A 16,299-nucleotide genomic window follows, 5' to 3' on the forward strand; every position below is an offset into this window, starting at 1 on the left:
GTTGAGGCATAACATAGTTGAGGTATGAGTCTAATTGTCTGAGTTAAAATCATTGTGAACAGTAATTGGTCCATAGCGGGTTCATTGTAGGCCTATGTATCCTCTGGCAGTAACGCCCACAGAAGAACAGCACACTCAAACCCATGACTGGATCCACTAGAGGTTGGGATGTGTTATTTAAGATCAACATAAAGCTGGAAAACTGTTTTATTTTCACGAGAGCTTGCATTCACAGATGAAGAAAACATGAAAGACCTAATGATGCCCAAGCAGTGGATATGACAAAACTGAAATATGCATTTAGTCGATCCATACTAAACCCTCTGTATTCTAAAGTGAGTCTAATGTCACAGGAAGGTTAGTAGATTAGCGAGTGTTGAGTAGATTGCCCAGTAGAGAGGTTACACTCAGAGCTAGTAGGGAGAGACTCCCCAGGCCACAGCAGGCAGAGTTGACAGGCATGTTGAGAGAACCATCCAGTCTGAGACAGGAGACAGACCCAGCCACACAACACTCATTGTGGCATTGGTACGAGCTGAAGGGACCACACTTAGTGCTCTGTCTGCAGTCTCTGGCGCATCCAGCACTCCACACCGCCACGTATGTATTCCAGGTGACCTGGCTTGAGGCTTTCTTGAGCTGTGGCATGGTGTATAAGTTGTATTTATCATCATCAATATCATCATTGTGATCATCACCATCAGGAGTAGAAGAATCATCATAATTAACAAAAACAACACTTCATCCTTGAACAATTAAGATTCAGATGAACTGACATGTTGATAACCAAGCCCATTGAGTTGACATTGCATCGTAAAGACATTTGTTAGAAAGCCACAACAGGAATGGGTCTCTTCTTACCTCACAGAAGTCCATACCCTCCTCACACAACTCCTCCATGGCCTTCATATGTTTGTAGCATGTTATGCCGATGCAGCTAAATATTTTACAAGACCTCATCTGTGAAGGAAAGCAAATTATAATTTATAATGCATGTTGAAAAGTTGACATTTCTGCCAAAATTTCCAGCGTTTTGCATTCATTTGCAAGAAATGTCTAGTACCTTCTTCCCAGTTAAAGCAGCATTTACAGTCATGCCTCCCATTGTGGATATGGTGGATCTTGCAGTAGCTGTAGTGGTAGGCTCTGTGGTGATATTATAGTTCTCAGTTTGGGTCATATCGGAGGCAATGGAGCCTTGGTCATCAACATCCTTTCCCTCATCTTGAGTATGGTTTCCATTGGTCTGAGATGCTGGTATGACATCATTATAGTTCACTATCTCATTCTTGAAAGGAGGGGTGACGTTAATATCATCTTCTGTGTCGTTTCTCTCAGTCTTGAGTGTAGAGATGTTTGTAATGTAATCTTGAGCTCTGGTGTATTCTCCCCCAGTCTGGGATGTAGGAAAGACTTCTTTGTTGCGCTCTGTATTGTAGTAGTCTCTTCCTGGAGGGACAGTGGTGGTGTGAATGGTTTGGCTGTTTTCAGTCTTTGACCTGGTTGTGCATATAGGATACAGTTTGCTGATGGTTGTGGTGGGTTGGGTGGTTTGAGCTTCAGTCATCTTGGGGCCATTTGTGGAAGTTGGGAGTTGGTCTCCCACAGTTTTCTTAACGGTTAGATTCAAAAGCACTAAATGATAATGAATTAATAATCAATGAGTTATAATCAAAGCTTATTAAATCTCTCAGCTATTAAAACAATCAGGGATAATCAGCTAATACAAATCAGAGATGTCGTAATCTTACCAAGAACAAATACAACATAACTCCTTTGAGGACCGGAAAGACCCAGGACTCCTGCATTGAAATGGTCAAATCAAAATGCTAATCAAGGTCAGCTCTGTCATTTTTTTGTATAAAACCAACTGATATTTACTGGACTACTGATATTGATTAGGTGATGAGGATACCTCTGCAGTCCTGTTTCAAAAACATTCTTAGCTTACTTCCCCCAGCAGCAGATGTGTGGAGAATTAACCTGCAAAAGTGTAGCCTGGGTCCCAGTACAAACATAGCCCATACAAACAGGTGTGTTAATTAATGAACGTTTCAGATTCTCAGTCATGTGATGGCGTGGGCATTGTTATGTTGATGAGAGGAATATTCCATCAATTTAAACACGTTATAAATCCATCTAGTTAGTGTTGTCCCTGGGGTCCAGGAGTACTCGTAGAACACACCGTGGTAGCTTTATGATCCCCTCAGGATACACTTAGCCAAGACCAGGAGCCAGAACTTCCATCTCAACGCATCACCTAAGGAAATGCGAATCTCCTCTCTCAATTACTTTTAATGGGTGCAGCCTGGAGACTGGTAGTGTGGTCATGTGAATTAGTGGTAAACAATTAAACACCATCATACCCATATCCCTGTTTATATATGACCAGTTCCGATGACTGTTGGATGGTGTATATTATGGATAAACAGACCAAATCCAACATTATTTTAGCAATATTCAGACATTTCTTCCCTCAACTGTACTCATATTGGCAAACTGATACTGTAAGTCAATTTGCATTGACTTGAGTATCTTTCATGCTACATGAAAGAACAATATTTAAATCATTAACAGCTCACTCAAATACAGCACAAGTGTCTTATTTGTTTAATGCCAAAAATACTGCTAAGCTGAGAAAGCATCTTCAAGGTTTTAAGAAATGTATGAATTAGTAAATAAAGGTGAATTTTCCTTACCAGGCAAACAGAGGAATCGGTGAGCAAGTGTGAAGATATCTGTAGACTCCCCTCTAGTACACTCCCTTTAAAGGGACTGTCCATCACCTGACAATGGGAGGGTTCTTGGATATACAAAAATGTGTAATCATCCATAAGGGAATGGAGAGTGGTTCAGGTGACTCCTTAAACAACTTAAGACATTACAATTGCTTTCTAAAAAAACTTACAACTCAGAAATAACAATGGTGGCAAATAGTACTCATTTATTATTAGAATCAATGGCTGTTTCATTTCAAAATGGTTGTCAAAGGAAGGAATGAATAAAAACATCACAACTTGTAAATTAAAAGTGTAAATGAAAAGGTCAAGGGTCAAAGGCCAGAAAAATAAGAAAAGAGTTGGGCATCACGTTGCGCTTCAAGGTTTCCAAGTCTTTGTCGGTCTCCTCTCTACAGCAGACCCTGTCTCTTCAGGTCCTCGTAGGTCTTCTTGTTGACCACGTTTCCACTGGAGTCCTCGTACTCCTCCTCTGTATCTGGTTGCCACCGCTCTGATGCCTTCTGTGACTTCAGCTTTGACCATACTGGGTTAAAAATACACTATTATTATCCAGAACTTGGACTGAATGACCAGTCATTTTTCATTATTTATTTAACCAGGAAAGACCCTTGCGGTCAGAAACCTTTTTGCGAGGGCAATCTGGATGTCCAACTACACCGGAAAATATTTATTGGTCTAGTAACACTTCTCTCTAACATGACTATTCTATTCAACCCAAATAACAACACTCATTCTTTTCACTTGTCATCTGCCTCAGCCTCTATCAGGGCTGTAACAGAACAACTTACGAGAGACAGCGTCCTCGATCTGGGTGACGTTGGCAAAGTGAGCCGTGTTGGGGATTCCCAGGCAGCGCATGCCATGGGCGTGACGCCACTCCTAAGGGGAGGAGACAACAGGCGACAACATATTATCTAGCAGTAATATTAACTAACCATGGTCAACATGCTCTTATCAGCTGAGAACAGAATTAGTCCCGTTCTAAAATCGAATCCTCTGCAGTTTCACTTATGCACATATACAAACGAAAGGAGGGCATTGATATAACACTGTAATAACCTAATATGACATTGTAATAACAATACGCAAATAATTCAACGAATAATGTTGAACAGAAATCTGAACGTACTGCAAAGTGCCTCTGGAAGGCCTTGGGTCCTCTGTACGTGTAGTTTCCACAGATCTCACAGTTATAGTTGATGTTCAGGCCATGGAGTTTGTACAGCCAGTATGGAATGGGCTAGAACAATTAAAAACGAGGTTAGCGTGGTGGCGTGCAACCGCTGTACAATGAAGTCTGAATAAATAACACTATTATTAATAAAACAATTTGTATTTCATTAGTATTGCAGAGCTTTAACACAGCTAGTACACAGGTCTGATGTCAGGGCCCAACTCCAAACCTTTCCATCCCAGCCGAGAGGCAGGTTCTTGGGGTTGTAGATTATCTCGTTGTCCTCATCTTCACTCTCACTCTCACTGAGCTGCTCCTCCTCTTCCTCCTCTCTCTCTTCTCCTGTCCGGGCCTGCTTCCTCTGCACGTTCTCATGGGTCAGCTGCCTCTGCTCCTACAGGGCCATAGACAATCAGATGGAAGTGTTAACAGATGTTTGTGTGGTTATTGTGAGTAACACACACCTATTGTATGACCGGGACTCAGAACTAAAGACATTCATTAAATACGACTAAAAACCATAGGTGCTGGGCTAATAAAGAACACTAGTATAGAACAAGAAGGCCTGCACACTGTTAAAGCTCCCAATTCACCACTTTATTGACAACGTTTCGATCAGAAACGGATTTTGTCAGGTGACCGGATGCAAGCGTTGTCAATAAAGCAGTGAATTGGGAGCTTTAACAGTGTGCAGGCCTTCTTGTTCTATAAAGGAGTCATCCTTGGCATCTTTTACTTACCCCCAAGATTTCCACATACTCATAAACCTGAGACTCCAGGAAGGCGACTTCTTTGTTACGCTCTGTGTCTCTGCAGAGAGATTGGAATGGTCAATAACACGGCTAGAACATGCTATCAGGTGCAGAAAAACATAAAACATGCAAATGTTCAACTGAGAATCACATACTTCTTGGGTCCCTTGGACTTCGGGTTCTTGGCAAACAAGGAGGGATCCAGAGATTCCAGGGATTTTCCTTTGGTGCTAAACAGCCTCTGAGCTCTCTCTTCCAGGGTTCTGTGGGGTCACATACACATTAGCCATATACACCCATTTAGCAACCTTACATCAGTCACCCAGTCCAATATTAGTCATCAGTACACCGTAGATCTATACTCCTAGTCTAATTACAACTGTTATTACAGTATTCCAAGTTTAATGTAAGTCCATAGACCTCCTCCCAGCCACAGAAGAGCATGCTTATTGCTTACCCTCCACATTTCAGGCCCAGGGCCATAAGGGCAGACTTCAACCTGTCCAGACCCAGGGAAGCCAACTCCTCCCAAGAGGAGAAAGCAGAAAGGTCTAGATGAGCTCCGGCGTGGGTCAGAGCACTGCTCGTCTCTTTCTATAACAGAGGAAGAGAATAAAAATTTGAAACTCCCATATAGACCATCACTATAGTAGTCCCCTTCCCCATCTTGGACACTCACTGGCCAGCCAGGGAAGGTCCCCATCTCCCACTTCTTCTCAAACTCTCCCAGGATCTTGCCGTAGAGATCATTCTGGTCCAGCAGAGGTTTGACTCTCTCTGTGTAGTCCTGAAGGTATTCCAGTAGCATCTCTAAGTACCTGTATAACATCGAACACAGGTGTGAAACAACCTGATGGAAAAACATGCAGAGGAGAACTTCAAACAAATGAATATAAGGTACTACAATTCTATAGGAATACATTTAGTGCATTTACAGTGCAATCACAAAGAAAAGGTCTGTACAATAAAGCAAATTGTTAAATATGCTTACTTTTTGTATTCAGCATTCTTTCTGTCCTTGGAGACATCAAAGAGCTGGTCGAATGAGGAAAGGTAGCTGATGTACTCCAGTTTCTGAAACAGAGGGCAGAAGGTTAGGCTTTAGTATAGTTTTACATTAGACTAGGATGAAGAGTATTTAGAGTTCAAAGAGTGGACAGCTTACCTCTGCCCCTTTCAGGTTGATGAACTTCCGATAGCAGTCATGAAGATCCAGGTAGCGTCCGTAAGCTTCCTCATCACTGAACTCCACCATGTCTGGGGAAAGACCACATAAATCATTACATTAACACCTACACAGTGTGAGACAATGATTCCACCACCATACTGTAGAAAGCTCACTCTGTGTTTCTTCAGTTGGGTTCTCTCTAGCCTTGACCAGCTCGTCAAACTCCACAGACATGGGCACACAGATCTGAAACAGCAACATACAGATTGAGCCAGAGCAGCAGACATGCTAAACCCTGATGAAGGTTGGTTGACCTAAACTTCGGTTCAAGAGTTGGTTTCAGACATTTATTGTGGAACATGCAATAAGACAAATTACCCCCCCCCCCCTTCGTGGACCTGGACTGTAGAATGACATATAGAATCCTGAGACATATTGAATTATATAATAGTTATTTAAAGGGGCACTGTGCAATTGGTGTATCTATTTGTGGACTTTCAAATGAATTACATAAACCCATTGATTGATTCTGGAAGAATAACTTATAAATGCCGCATGTGCTTAGTTCAACTGTCATACCCCAACTGAATTCAAAATATAAGTTTGTTTTACTCTATTTTTTTACTTTTTTTTATAAACAACATATTTGTTAACAAACACTAGTGTATAGCCTCAAAACATCTCAAACTATACTTTGATATCATGGATGGTCAGTCCTAGCTCTGTCTATGAATTTGAGTGGTTACATTTCTCCTGCCCCATCCCTCAGCATTTTACCAAAACAGTGGCGGGGTAAGTGTAATTGTTTTAACTTCAGGTTGCCCCTTTAAAAACATATCTCTGTGTCTGGAACTACTTTTTTTTTGAGAAGATATACACCGAGTGTACAAAACATTAAAAACACCTACCCCCCTACAAAGTGTACAAAACATTAACCCCCCAAGGTGTCAAAAGCGTTCCACAGGGACGCCGACGCTTCCCACAGTTGTGTCAAGTTGGCTGGTGGACCATTCTTGATACAAACGGGAAACTGTTACGCGTGAAAAACCCAGTAGCGTTGCAGTTTTGACACAAACCAGTGCACCCTGCACCTACTGCCATACCCTGTTCAAAGGCACTTAAATCTTTTGTCTTGCCCATTCACCCTCTGAGTGGCACACATACACAAGCCATGTCTCAATGCTTAAAAATCCTTCTTTAACCTGCCTCCTCCCCTTCATCTACACAGACTGAAGGGGTTTTAAAAAGTGACATCAATGTATGTGTATGTCATGGAAAGAGCCGGTGTTCTTAATGTTTTGTACCCTCTGTGTACTTCTGGGATGATTTATTCAGTGTACAGCTAGGCCAGACAGGAAGGAGCTGATAAAAAAGATGACCTCATTAGGATGCTTCCTGTGGAACTCCTTGATCTGTTTTAGTCTGTTGTAGAACTCTGCAAACTCATTTGGTCCTGAGATGGCGTTCAGTTCATCCTTCCTCATTCTGTGGATAGAGAAAGAAACAATATTACACCTCTGATTTACTCTGCATAACAAGGCTGATCATGCATGAGCGCTTGAAACACAAACACATTACATATACACACACTTACCCATCTTTGTCTTCATATGCTTCCCTGACAGTTGAGCTCACATCCATGTATCTCTGAAAGGATGACAAAGCTTGTTATCAAAAAAATACTGTCACATCATGCATGTCCTTGACAAGTAGGCTATTAGCCACAATACAAGTGAATATGAAAATACAGGTCCAACTTGTTATTTACTGTTGTGATGTTTCAATATCACATAGAATACTCACATCCAACATTGCTCTTGTTCGATGGTCTGAGTTTATTTGTTCGCGTAACTGAGAAGAAAAATCCATAAATATGAACTAACGTTTGATGGCAAAGCCAGAAACTGGACCAGTTAACAAACGCTAGCTAACAAACTAGCCTTATATCTAATGCAGCTAACTGAATACAATAGCTGTCAGAAATTGTAGCTGGTAAGTTAGCCACAAATAAACAAAATCATAACACATAAGCTACTATTCCCAGAAATAACGTTAGCTTATCTGATTTTGATTAATGCTTTAATCAATGAACGTCTTCATTAGCATTAAATAGCATTAGCGTTGATGCAACTCATACCGTGGTTTTCTTATGCATCATTTCCTTAGTTTTGGCATCCAACAGCCTTTCCTTCTCCTCATGGTAGCGACGTTGTTGTTCTAAAATCGTCTCCATTGTTATTTCCTGACCAACAAATTACAGAAATAAGAAGGACTTGAACAATGAATGCCGTGAAACTTCGGCTACGTTTATTTTCAATGGCGCATGTTGGGACTGAGAGGAAGTAGTTCCACAGCAGGGTTGCCAGGTCAAGCTTTAATTTCTAGCCCAATTCTTCTTCGATGAGGTTTAACAGCGGTTGGCAGCCAATAAATGTTGCATTACCGCCACCTACTAGACTGGAGTACAACTCCATAATACTTTGCTTGAATAAATAACAAAATAAATTAAAAAAAATACCCTCCAATCTAACACTACACTAACAAAAAAATAACATCACCCTACTCCACTATTTAAATCTATTTAGTCCTACCTCAGGCCAACAACCTGAAAGGATGGGACACCACCACTTTTCACACCCTGTAACTCTTCTGATATCAAGTCTCACACATCCAAATACTAGAGGTTGACTGAATAATCGGAATGGGCGATTAATTAGGGCCGATTTCAAGTTTTCATAACAATAGGTAATCTGCATTTTTGGACCCCGATCATGGCCGATTACATTGCACTCCACGAGGAGACTGCGTGGCAGGCTGACTACCTGTTATGCGAGTGCAGCAAGGAGCCAAGGTAAGGTGCAAGCTAGCATTAAACGTATCTTATAAAAAACAATCAATCTTAACATAATCACTAGTTAACTACACATGGTTGATGATATTACTAGTTAATCTAGCTTGTCCTGCGTTGCATATAATCGATGCGATGCCTGTTAATTTATCATTAAATCACAGCCTACTTCGACAAACGGGTGATGATTTAACAAGCGCATTCACGAAAAAAGCACTGTCGTTGCACCAATGTGTACCTAACCATAAACATCAACGCCTTTCTTAAAATCAATACACAAGTATATATTTTTAAACCTGCATATTTAGTTAATATTGCCTGCTAACATGAATTTATTTTAACTAGGGAAATTGTGTCACTTCTCTTGCGTTCTGTGCAACAGAGTCAGGGTATATGCAGCAGTTTGGGCCGCCGTGCTCATTGCGAACTGTGTGAAGACCATTTCTTCCTAACAAAGACAGCCAACTTCGTCAAACGGGGGATGATTTACAAAAGCGTATTTGCGAAAAAAGCACAATCGTTGCACGAATGTACCTAACCATAAACATCAATGCCTTTCTTAAAATCAATACACAGAGGGATATTTTTTTTAAACCTGCATATTTAGTTAAAAGAAATTCATGTTAGCAGGCAATATTAAACTAGGGAAATTGTGTCACTTCTCTTTCGTTCATTGCACGCAGTCAGGGTATATGCAACAGTTTGGGCCGCCTGGCTCGTTACGAACTAATTTGCTAGAATTTTACGTAATTATGACATAACATTGAAGGTTGTGCAATGTAACAGGAATATTTAGACTTATGGATGCCACCCGTTAGATAAAATACGTAACGGTTCCGTATTTCACTGAAAGAATAAACCTTTTGTTTTCAAAATGATAGTTTCCGGATTTGACCATATTAATGACCTAAGGCTCGTATTTCTGTGTGTTTATTATATTATAATTAAGTCTATGATTTGATAGAGCAGTCTGACTGAGCGGTGGTAGGCAGCAGCAGGCTCGTAAGCATTCATTCAAACAGCACTTTACTGCGTTTGCCAGCAGCTCTTCGCATGCGCTGTTTATGACTTCAAGCCTATCAACTCCCGAGATTAGGCTGGCAATACTAAAGTACCTATTAGAACATCCAATAGTCAAAGGTATATGAAATACACATGGTATAGAGAAATAGTTCTATAATAACCTCAACCTAAAACTTCTTACCTGGGAATATTGAAGACTCGTGTTAAAAGGAACCACCAGCTTTCATATGTTCTCATGTTCTGAGCAAGGAACTTAAACGTTAGCTTTTTTACATGGCACATATTGCACTTTTACTTTCTTCTCAAAACACTTTGTTTTGCATTATATTTAACCAAATTGAACATGTTTCATTATTTATTTGAGACTAAATTGATTTTATTGATGTATTATATTAAGTTAAAATAAAAGTGTTCATTGTTCATTCAGTATTGTTGTAATTGTCATTATTACAAATATATATATATATACTGGGCCGTACGCACTACCCTCTGTAGTGCCTTGCGGTCGGAGGCCGAGCAGTTGCCGTACCAGGCAGTGATGCAACCCGTCAGGATGCTTTGAGGATCTGAGGACTCATGCCAAATATTTTCAGTCTCCTGCGGGGGAATAGGTTTTGTCGTGCCCTCATCACGACTGCCTTGGTGTGCTTGGATCATGTTGGACCAAACAAATAAACCCTTTGCGCATGTGCATAACTATAGATAAATCCGACAGCAGAGTTTGAGTGATGAAAGTTTGACAGAGGATCTCGCAGTCTCTGAGCAAGAAACACTTGGATGAACATAAAACACAATTTATAATTGTGTTATTATGTGCCAGATGTTAAGACTACAAACGGTTATAAATGGCCCATTTGCGAGATTGACTTGTCATTTCAATAGACATAGGCTACAGTCTAAAATCTGGGTTTATGACTCTAATAACATTTTTCCATAGTTTGCTTAGATAAAGGCAGGTAGCCTATAGCCCCTGATAGACCTACATCTCATTTCAGATAGTCTACAGTAGCCTAGATAAGATGTAAACTGAACGATTTAGCAGCTTGCTTAGCTCAAATTAACAGACTAATTTATTCAACATGAAAAGCGAGGCGATTTCGCAATACGAAGTGCTTGTTTCGCCAATAGCTTACTGGAATAGGCTACTGAAGATGGGGTCATAATTTAAATCACTGAATGAAATATTAATAATATATTTATGAAATGAATATGCTTGTCAACAGCCAGTGTTTCTTTTTTTGAATTCGTTTTATCTGTAGCCTAATCTGACTACTGTTACCGTCAATCTAACGCGTTCATAATAACACAAGGCTACACCAAGTAATAGGCTATTTATTACATTGGTTTGCCAGCTCCAGGTAGGCTACACAAGTGACACAAATTGACTTGCAATGACTCCATTAATATCGTAATTTCAACATATTTATTGTATCAAGTGGGAGCCTACAATGCCATATACATTAATAGGCTACTTGAGGGCCAACAGAGGCAAATGTATAATTATTCACTTTTAGCCTAATGTCAGTTTCATTGAGGACTTTTCCCCATAAAAAGAACCACGCGAGGGAGTTCCACAACTTCCATTTCCAATGTCCACTCTGGCAGCCCCCGAGACTCAAGAACTGAGCATAAAGCACCGCTTGATACAGTTTTCTTTAATTAAGCAGTCAACATTAGAATGCAATTTAAACCATCTCCAAGGGATTCATGTAATGCGCTCTAGTGCGCCCAAAGTCGTTTTCCAGTGCTTTGTCTCTATTATTTCTTGATGTGCCTCACTTCTACAGTATTAATATGTTTAATGGAAAAAATATGAGGAAATAGGTGTCTCTATAACGACAATCTAAATAGCCTACCTACAACTGGTAAAAAAGTTGTCACAACGTGCGCGCGTGCTGCTCTCTCTCCTCTCTCACTTGACTCAGCCAATAACTGTAGTGCTGTGCTTTGCTCTATCAACACACACACACACACCTCCTCCTCTCCGGCCCTTACCACTACTGAGGAGCTGGTCACAGTGAAATATATATTTTTAAGAGAAATGCCTTGGCGGCCGTGGTGCAACTTAGAAATAGCCCAAAAATCCGCAACCAATACATTTCACCCGCGACATAGTTTTCAAAGTAGCCCAAATTCAGGAAAACCGCGAACATGGCAACACCGTTCCACAGTTTATTCACCGCGTGAGGAGACATTGTTCCCATTATTTAGGTTCCGCAATCATCAGTGAGTTTTTGAGTGTGGAAGAGAGATAATCCGATTTTCCCCCCAGTTTTTTGTTGAGTGATATCATCATTCTACACTGAACCAAAATATAAACACCACATGCAACAATTTCAAAGATTTTTACTGAGTTATAGTTCATATAAGAAAATCAGTCAATATAAATAAATAAATAATCTATGGATTTCACATGACTAGGTAGGGGCGCAGCCATGGGTGGGCCCAGCCAACCATAATTAGTTTTCCCCACAAAAGGGCTTTATTACAGACATAAATACTCCTCAGCACACCCTTCTCCAACCCCTCAGATGATCCCACAGGTGAAGAAGCCGGATGTGGAGGTCCTGGGCTGACGTGGTTACACATGGTCTGTGGTTGTGAGGCCGGTTGGACGTACTGCCAAATTCTCTAAAATGCCATTGGAGGCGATTTATGGTAGAGAAATTAACATTCAATTCTCTGGCAACAGCTCTGGTGGACATTCCTGCAGTCAGCATGCCAACTGCGCGCTCACTCAAAACTTGAGACATCTGTGGCATTGTGTTGTGTGATCAAACTGCACATTTTAGAGTGGCCTTTTATTGTCCCCAGGACAAGATGCAATGATCATACTGTTTAATGCTTCTTGATTTTCCACACCTGTCAGGCGTTTGGATTATCTTGGCAAGGGAGAAATGCTCACAAATATGGATGTAAACATATTTTTGCAAAAAAATGGAGAGAAATAAGCTTTATGTGCATATTAAACATTTCTGGGATCTTTTATTTCAGCTCATGAAACATGGGATCAACACTTTACATATTGCATTTATATTTTTGTTCAGAATACATTGGTCACCTAGTGTCACGCCCTGACCATAGTTTGCTTTGTATGTTTTATGTTTTGTTTGGTCAGGGTGTGATCTGAGTGGGCATTCTATGTTGTATGTCTGGTTTGTCTATTTCTATGTGTTTTGCCTGATATGGTTCTCAATCAGAGACAGGTGTTTTGCGTTGTCTGTGATTGGGAACCATATTTAGGTAGCCTGTTTTGTATTGTGGGTTGTGGGTGATTGTCTATGTGTAGTATTAGCACTATTTGTTATTTAGCTTCACGGTCGTAGTTTATTGTTTTTGTATTAGTTTCGTTTAGTGTTCTCTGTCTATTAAAATTCAAGATGAACACTAACTACGCTGCGCTTTGGTCCTCTCCTTCTACCACCACAGACGATCGTGACACCTAGCCAAGTTTGAAACCACCAAGACTCTTCCTTGAGCTGGCCGCCCGGCCAAACTGAGCAATCGGGGGAGAAGGGCCTCGGTCAAAGAGGTGACCAAGAACCTGATGGTGACAGAGCTCCAGAGTTCCTCTGAGGAGATAGGAGAACCTTCCAGAAGGACAACCATCTCTGCAACAATGCACCAGTCAGACTTTTATGGTTGAGTGGCCAGACGGAAGCCACTCCTCAGTAAAAGGCACATAAGCGCCCGCTTAGAGTTTTCCAAATGAACTCTCAGACCATGAGAAACAAGATTCTCTGGTCAGGTGAAACCAAGATTGAAGCTTGGCACATCTATATTTGGGGAGTTTCTCCCATTATTCTCTACAGATCCTCTCAAGCTCTGTCAGGTTGGATGGGGAGCGTCGCTGCATAGCTATTTTCTCTCAAGAGATGTTCGATCGGGTTGAAATCAGGTCTCTGGCTGGGCCACTGAAGGACATTCGAAGACTTTTCCCGAATCCAGGGACTAGTCTCCCAGTCCCTGCCACTGAAAATCGTCTCCACAGAATGACGCTGCCACCACCATGCTTCACCGTAGGTATGGTGCCAGGTTTCCTCCAGACGTGACGCTTGGCATTCAGGCCAATCTTGGTTTCATCAGACCAGAGAATCTTGTTTCTCATGGTCTGAGAGTCCTTTAGGCCCCTTTTGGCAAACTCCAAGCTGGCTGTCATGTGCCTTTTACAGAGGAGTGGCTTCCGTCTGGCCACTCTACCATAAAGGCCTGATTTTGTGGAATGCTGCAGAGATGGTTGTCCTTCTGGAAGGTTCTCCCATCTCCACAGAGGAACTCTGGAGCTCTGTCAGAGTGACCATCTTGTTCTTGGTCACCACCCTGACCAGGGCCCTTCTCCCACGATTGCTCAGTTTGGCCGGGTGGCCAGCTCTAGGAAGAGTCTTGGTGGCTCCAAACTTCTTCCATTTAAGAATGATGGCGGTCACTGTGTTCTTGGACTTTCAATGTTACAGAAATGTTTTGGTACCCTTCCCCAGATCTGTGCCTCGACACAATCCTGTCTCGGAGCTCTAAGGACAATTCATTCGACCTCATGGCTTGGTTTTTGCTCTGATATGCATTGTCAACTGTGGGACCTAATATAGGTGGTTGCCTTTCCAAATCATGTCCAATCAATTGAATTTACCACAGGTGGACTCCAATCAATTTGTAGAAACTGATCAATGGAAACAGAATGCACCTGAGCTCAATTTCAAGTCTCATAGCAAAGGGTCTGAATACTTATGTAAATAAGGTATTTCTGTTTTTGATTTTTTTTTGACATTTGCAAAATTTATCTAAAAACATGTTTTCGCTTTGTCATTATGAGCTATTGTGTGTAGATTGATGAGGAAAATGTTTTCTTTTATTAATTTTAGAATAAGGCTGTAACGGAACAAAATGTGGAAAATGGGAAGGGGTCTGAATACTTTCGGGAATGCACTGTAGGTCTATCTACAATATTTCTATGAATTAATTTGAAAGAAAAACAATTCTGTATTGAAACCACATCCACTATCTTCCCTAGCTCGTCTGATAGAGGTTTCTGTGAACTTTTCTTGAACTTTGCAAATAAAGGAAAAATACCCTAACATATCAAAAGGACATTAGCCTATTCATTATATATTGTTAGGTTGGTTAACCGTTAACCCTCTACTGCCAATGCTTGTTACCAGATTTGAAAAGCCCAATACACACACTTGGTTGCGCGCACTCGTGTACTCACTGTGTAAAAAAGAGAGCGCGCGCTCAGAGGCGGTCCGGTTGTCTCATTCTCTCGCAGCCAGTCTGAGCGGATAACGAAAGCAAACGGAGAAACAGATCGAATAGAACGGCCGAGCAACACACGGGATATAGCCTACTTCAACACACGGGATATAGCCTACTTCAGGGGTTGATAGAAGATTGTTTGCATCGACCGTCCGTGTGTCAACTATTTGGAAGGTAATCTCTTTCTGAAACATTGTAACAACTGCACATTGAAAGTAACGTTTAAAGAGTCGATGGCCCGGGAGAAGAACGACATCCTCATGGGGAGGGAGGGAGGGGGGGGGGGGGGGGGGGTCGGTGTCTTTTGTGCGGAGACGGCTCTTCTTGATGTGGGAAAGCTTCACAGCTAATATTTCACTCAAGCTGCTTCGAACGTTTTGTGTTGTGTTTATCTTGAGGCTATGAGGGCACATGAGGGCTCTCCGATTACGGTTATGGTGTTATGTTTTTAGGCCTTCTCAATTATGTGGAGTGCACGCGATATGACGGCTGCTCCCCCAGCAGTAGACCTGGTGGATCAGTTATTCTGACAGCCCTACGTGACAACAGGGATTATTTACACACAAAAGAAACGTGTTCATCCGTATTTGCTGGTGTATGAATGACCGTGAGGCCAATGCAACACAGGATTTGTTACTTTTTTTTAGCAGATTTTATCATCACCGGCTCTGTATAAAAGGAGAACACTGAAAGTGTTTAAAGAGCCGATGGCCTGGGAGAAGAACGATATCATCACTGGGGGGTGGGGTGGGGGGTGTGTTCCGTTGGTTGTGTTACATTGATGTTAAATTATTGTTACAAAGTGTGCCCATGTCTTTGATAGCTAAATCTCACAGTATTTTCAATTGATCATGAGTCTTTAACTTGTCAAAGAGATATGACTCATAGAACCAATAAAATAGAATGGAAACAATGTTTTCTAGAAGATCATGTTTTGTATGCTTAGCCTATTAACAACCCTCCTAAATTGCCTCAGTAGAAATCACCAATCTCTGTATCAGGAGATAAAAAAAAAAAAATCAAATTACTGTCTTTGCAGAATGTTGCCCAATGGATCCTGAATGTTCATGACCAAAGTGTGTGTGTGGTATAACTGCACTTTGCAATGATTTGAAGATCTGTTGTCTGTCATTATGCTCTTTCTGGAATGTGATGCTCATTTCAGCAACCATCTGCTCCTTTACAGTAGCCCCCCCCCCCCCCCCCCCAAACACATACTGCACACAACCCTAATTTACCCAAACAACTACTTCTCATTCTGTGAATGTTCAAAATACACTGCTTCACCATGAGGGCTCATATGGTATGTTGGGAAATTACATTTCCTCAATGCGACCTTGTAG

General features: G+C 41.3%; 3 protein-coding genes across 4 annotated transcripts in view; 2 read left to right on the forward strand and 1 right to left on the reverse strand.

Annotated features, from left to right (window-relative positions):
- Positions 1–2,922: 2,922 nt before the first annotated feature.
- LOC139554930 (splicing factor 3A subunit 3) lies at positions 2,923–8,191 on the reverse strand. The gene is made up of 15 exons (XM_071368226.1): positions 7,973–8,191; positions 7,639–7,686; positions 7,430–7,482; positions 7,215–7,320; positions 6,009–6,081; positions 5,833–5,924; positions 5,659–5,741; positions 5,347–5,485; positions 5,125–5,261; positions 4,823–4,930; positions 4,656–4,725; positions 4,145–4,309; positions 3,871–3,981; positions 3,530–3,620; positions 2,923–3,264 (listed from the first exon to the last, which is right to left on the reverse strand). Exons 1-15 carry the CDS (start codon positions 8,066–8,068, stop codon positions 3,131–3,133), a joined length of 1,506 nt encoding a protein of 501 aa, XP_071224327.1. The 5' UTR covers positions 8,069–8,191; the 3' UTR covers positions 2,923–3,130.
- LOC139554937 (ubiquitin-conjugating enzyme E2 E1-like) overlaps positions 5,616–16,299 on the forward strand; it is a 101,919-nt gene continuing 91,235 nt past the window's right edge. Inside the window, exon 1 of the mRNA XM_071368241.1 lies at positions 5,616–5,622. The gene's annotated coding sequence lies outside the window, so the exon portion shown is untranslated. The remainder of the gene's footprint in view (positions 5,623–16,299) is intronic.
- LOC139554934 (ubiquitin-conjugating enzyme E2 E2-like) overlaps positions 14,940–16,299 on the forward strand; it is a 63,949-nt gene continuing 62,589 nt past the window's right edge. Inside the window, exon 1 of one of the 2 annotated variants that reach the window (XM_071368230.1) lies at positions 14,940–15,130. The gene's annotated coding sequence lies outside the window, so the exon portion shown is untranslated. The remainder of the gene's footprint in view (positions 15,131–16,299) is intronic. The other variant, XM_071368231.1, reaches the window with a different exon arrangement.

The sequence above is a fragment of the Salvelinus alpinus genome, chromosome 26, assembly GCF_045679555.1.
Source record: "Salvelinus alpinus chromosome 26, SLU_Salpinus.1, whole genome shotgun sequence".
NCBI lineage: Eukaryota > Metazoa > Chordata > Actinopteri > Salmoniformes > Salmonidae > Salvelinus > Salvelinus alpinus.

Excerpts from the sequence above, each read along its gene's own strand:
- LOC139554930 (XM_071368226.1), bottom strand. The coding sequence starts at position 8,068 with ATGGAGACGATTTTAGAACAACAACGTCGCTACCATGAGGAGAAGGAA. Across the intron at positions 5,486-5,658 it reads AAGAATGCTGAATACAAAAA|GTACTTAGAGATGCTACTGG; the intron begins GTAAGCATATTT and ends GATGTTATACAG. Across the intron at positions 4,726-4,822 it reads AAGTCCAAGGGACCCAAGAA|AGACACAGAGCGTAACAAAG; the intron begins GTATGTGATTCT and ends ATCTCTCTGCAG.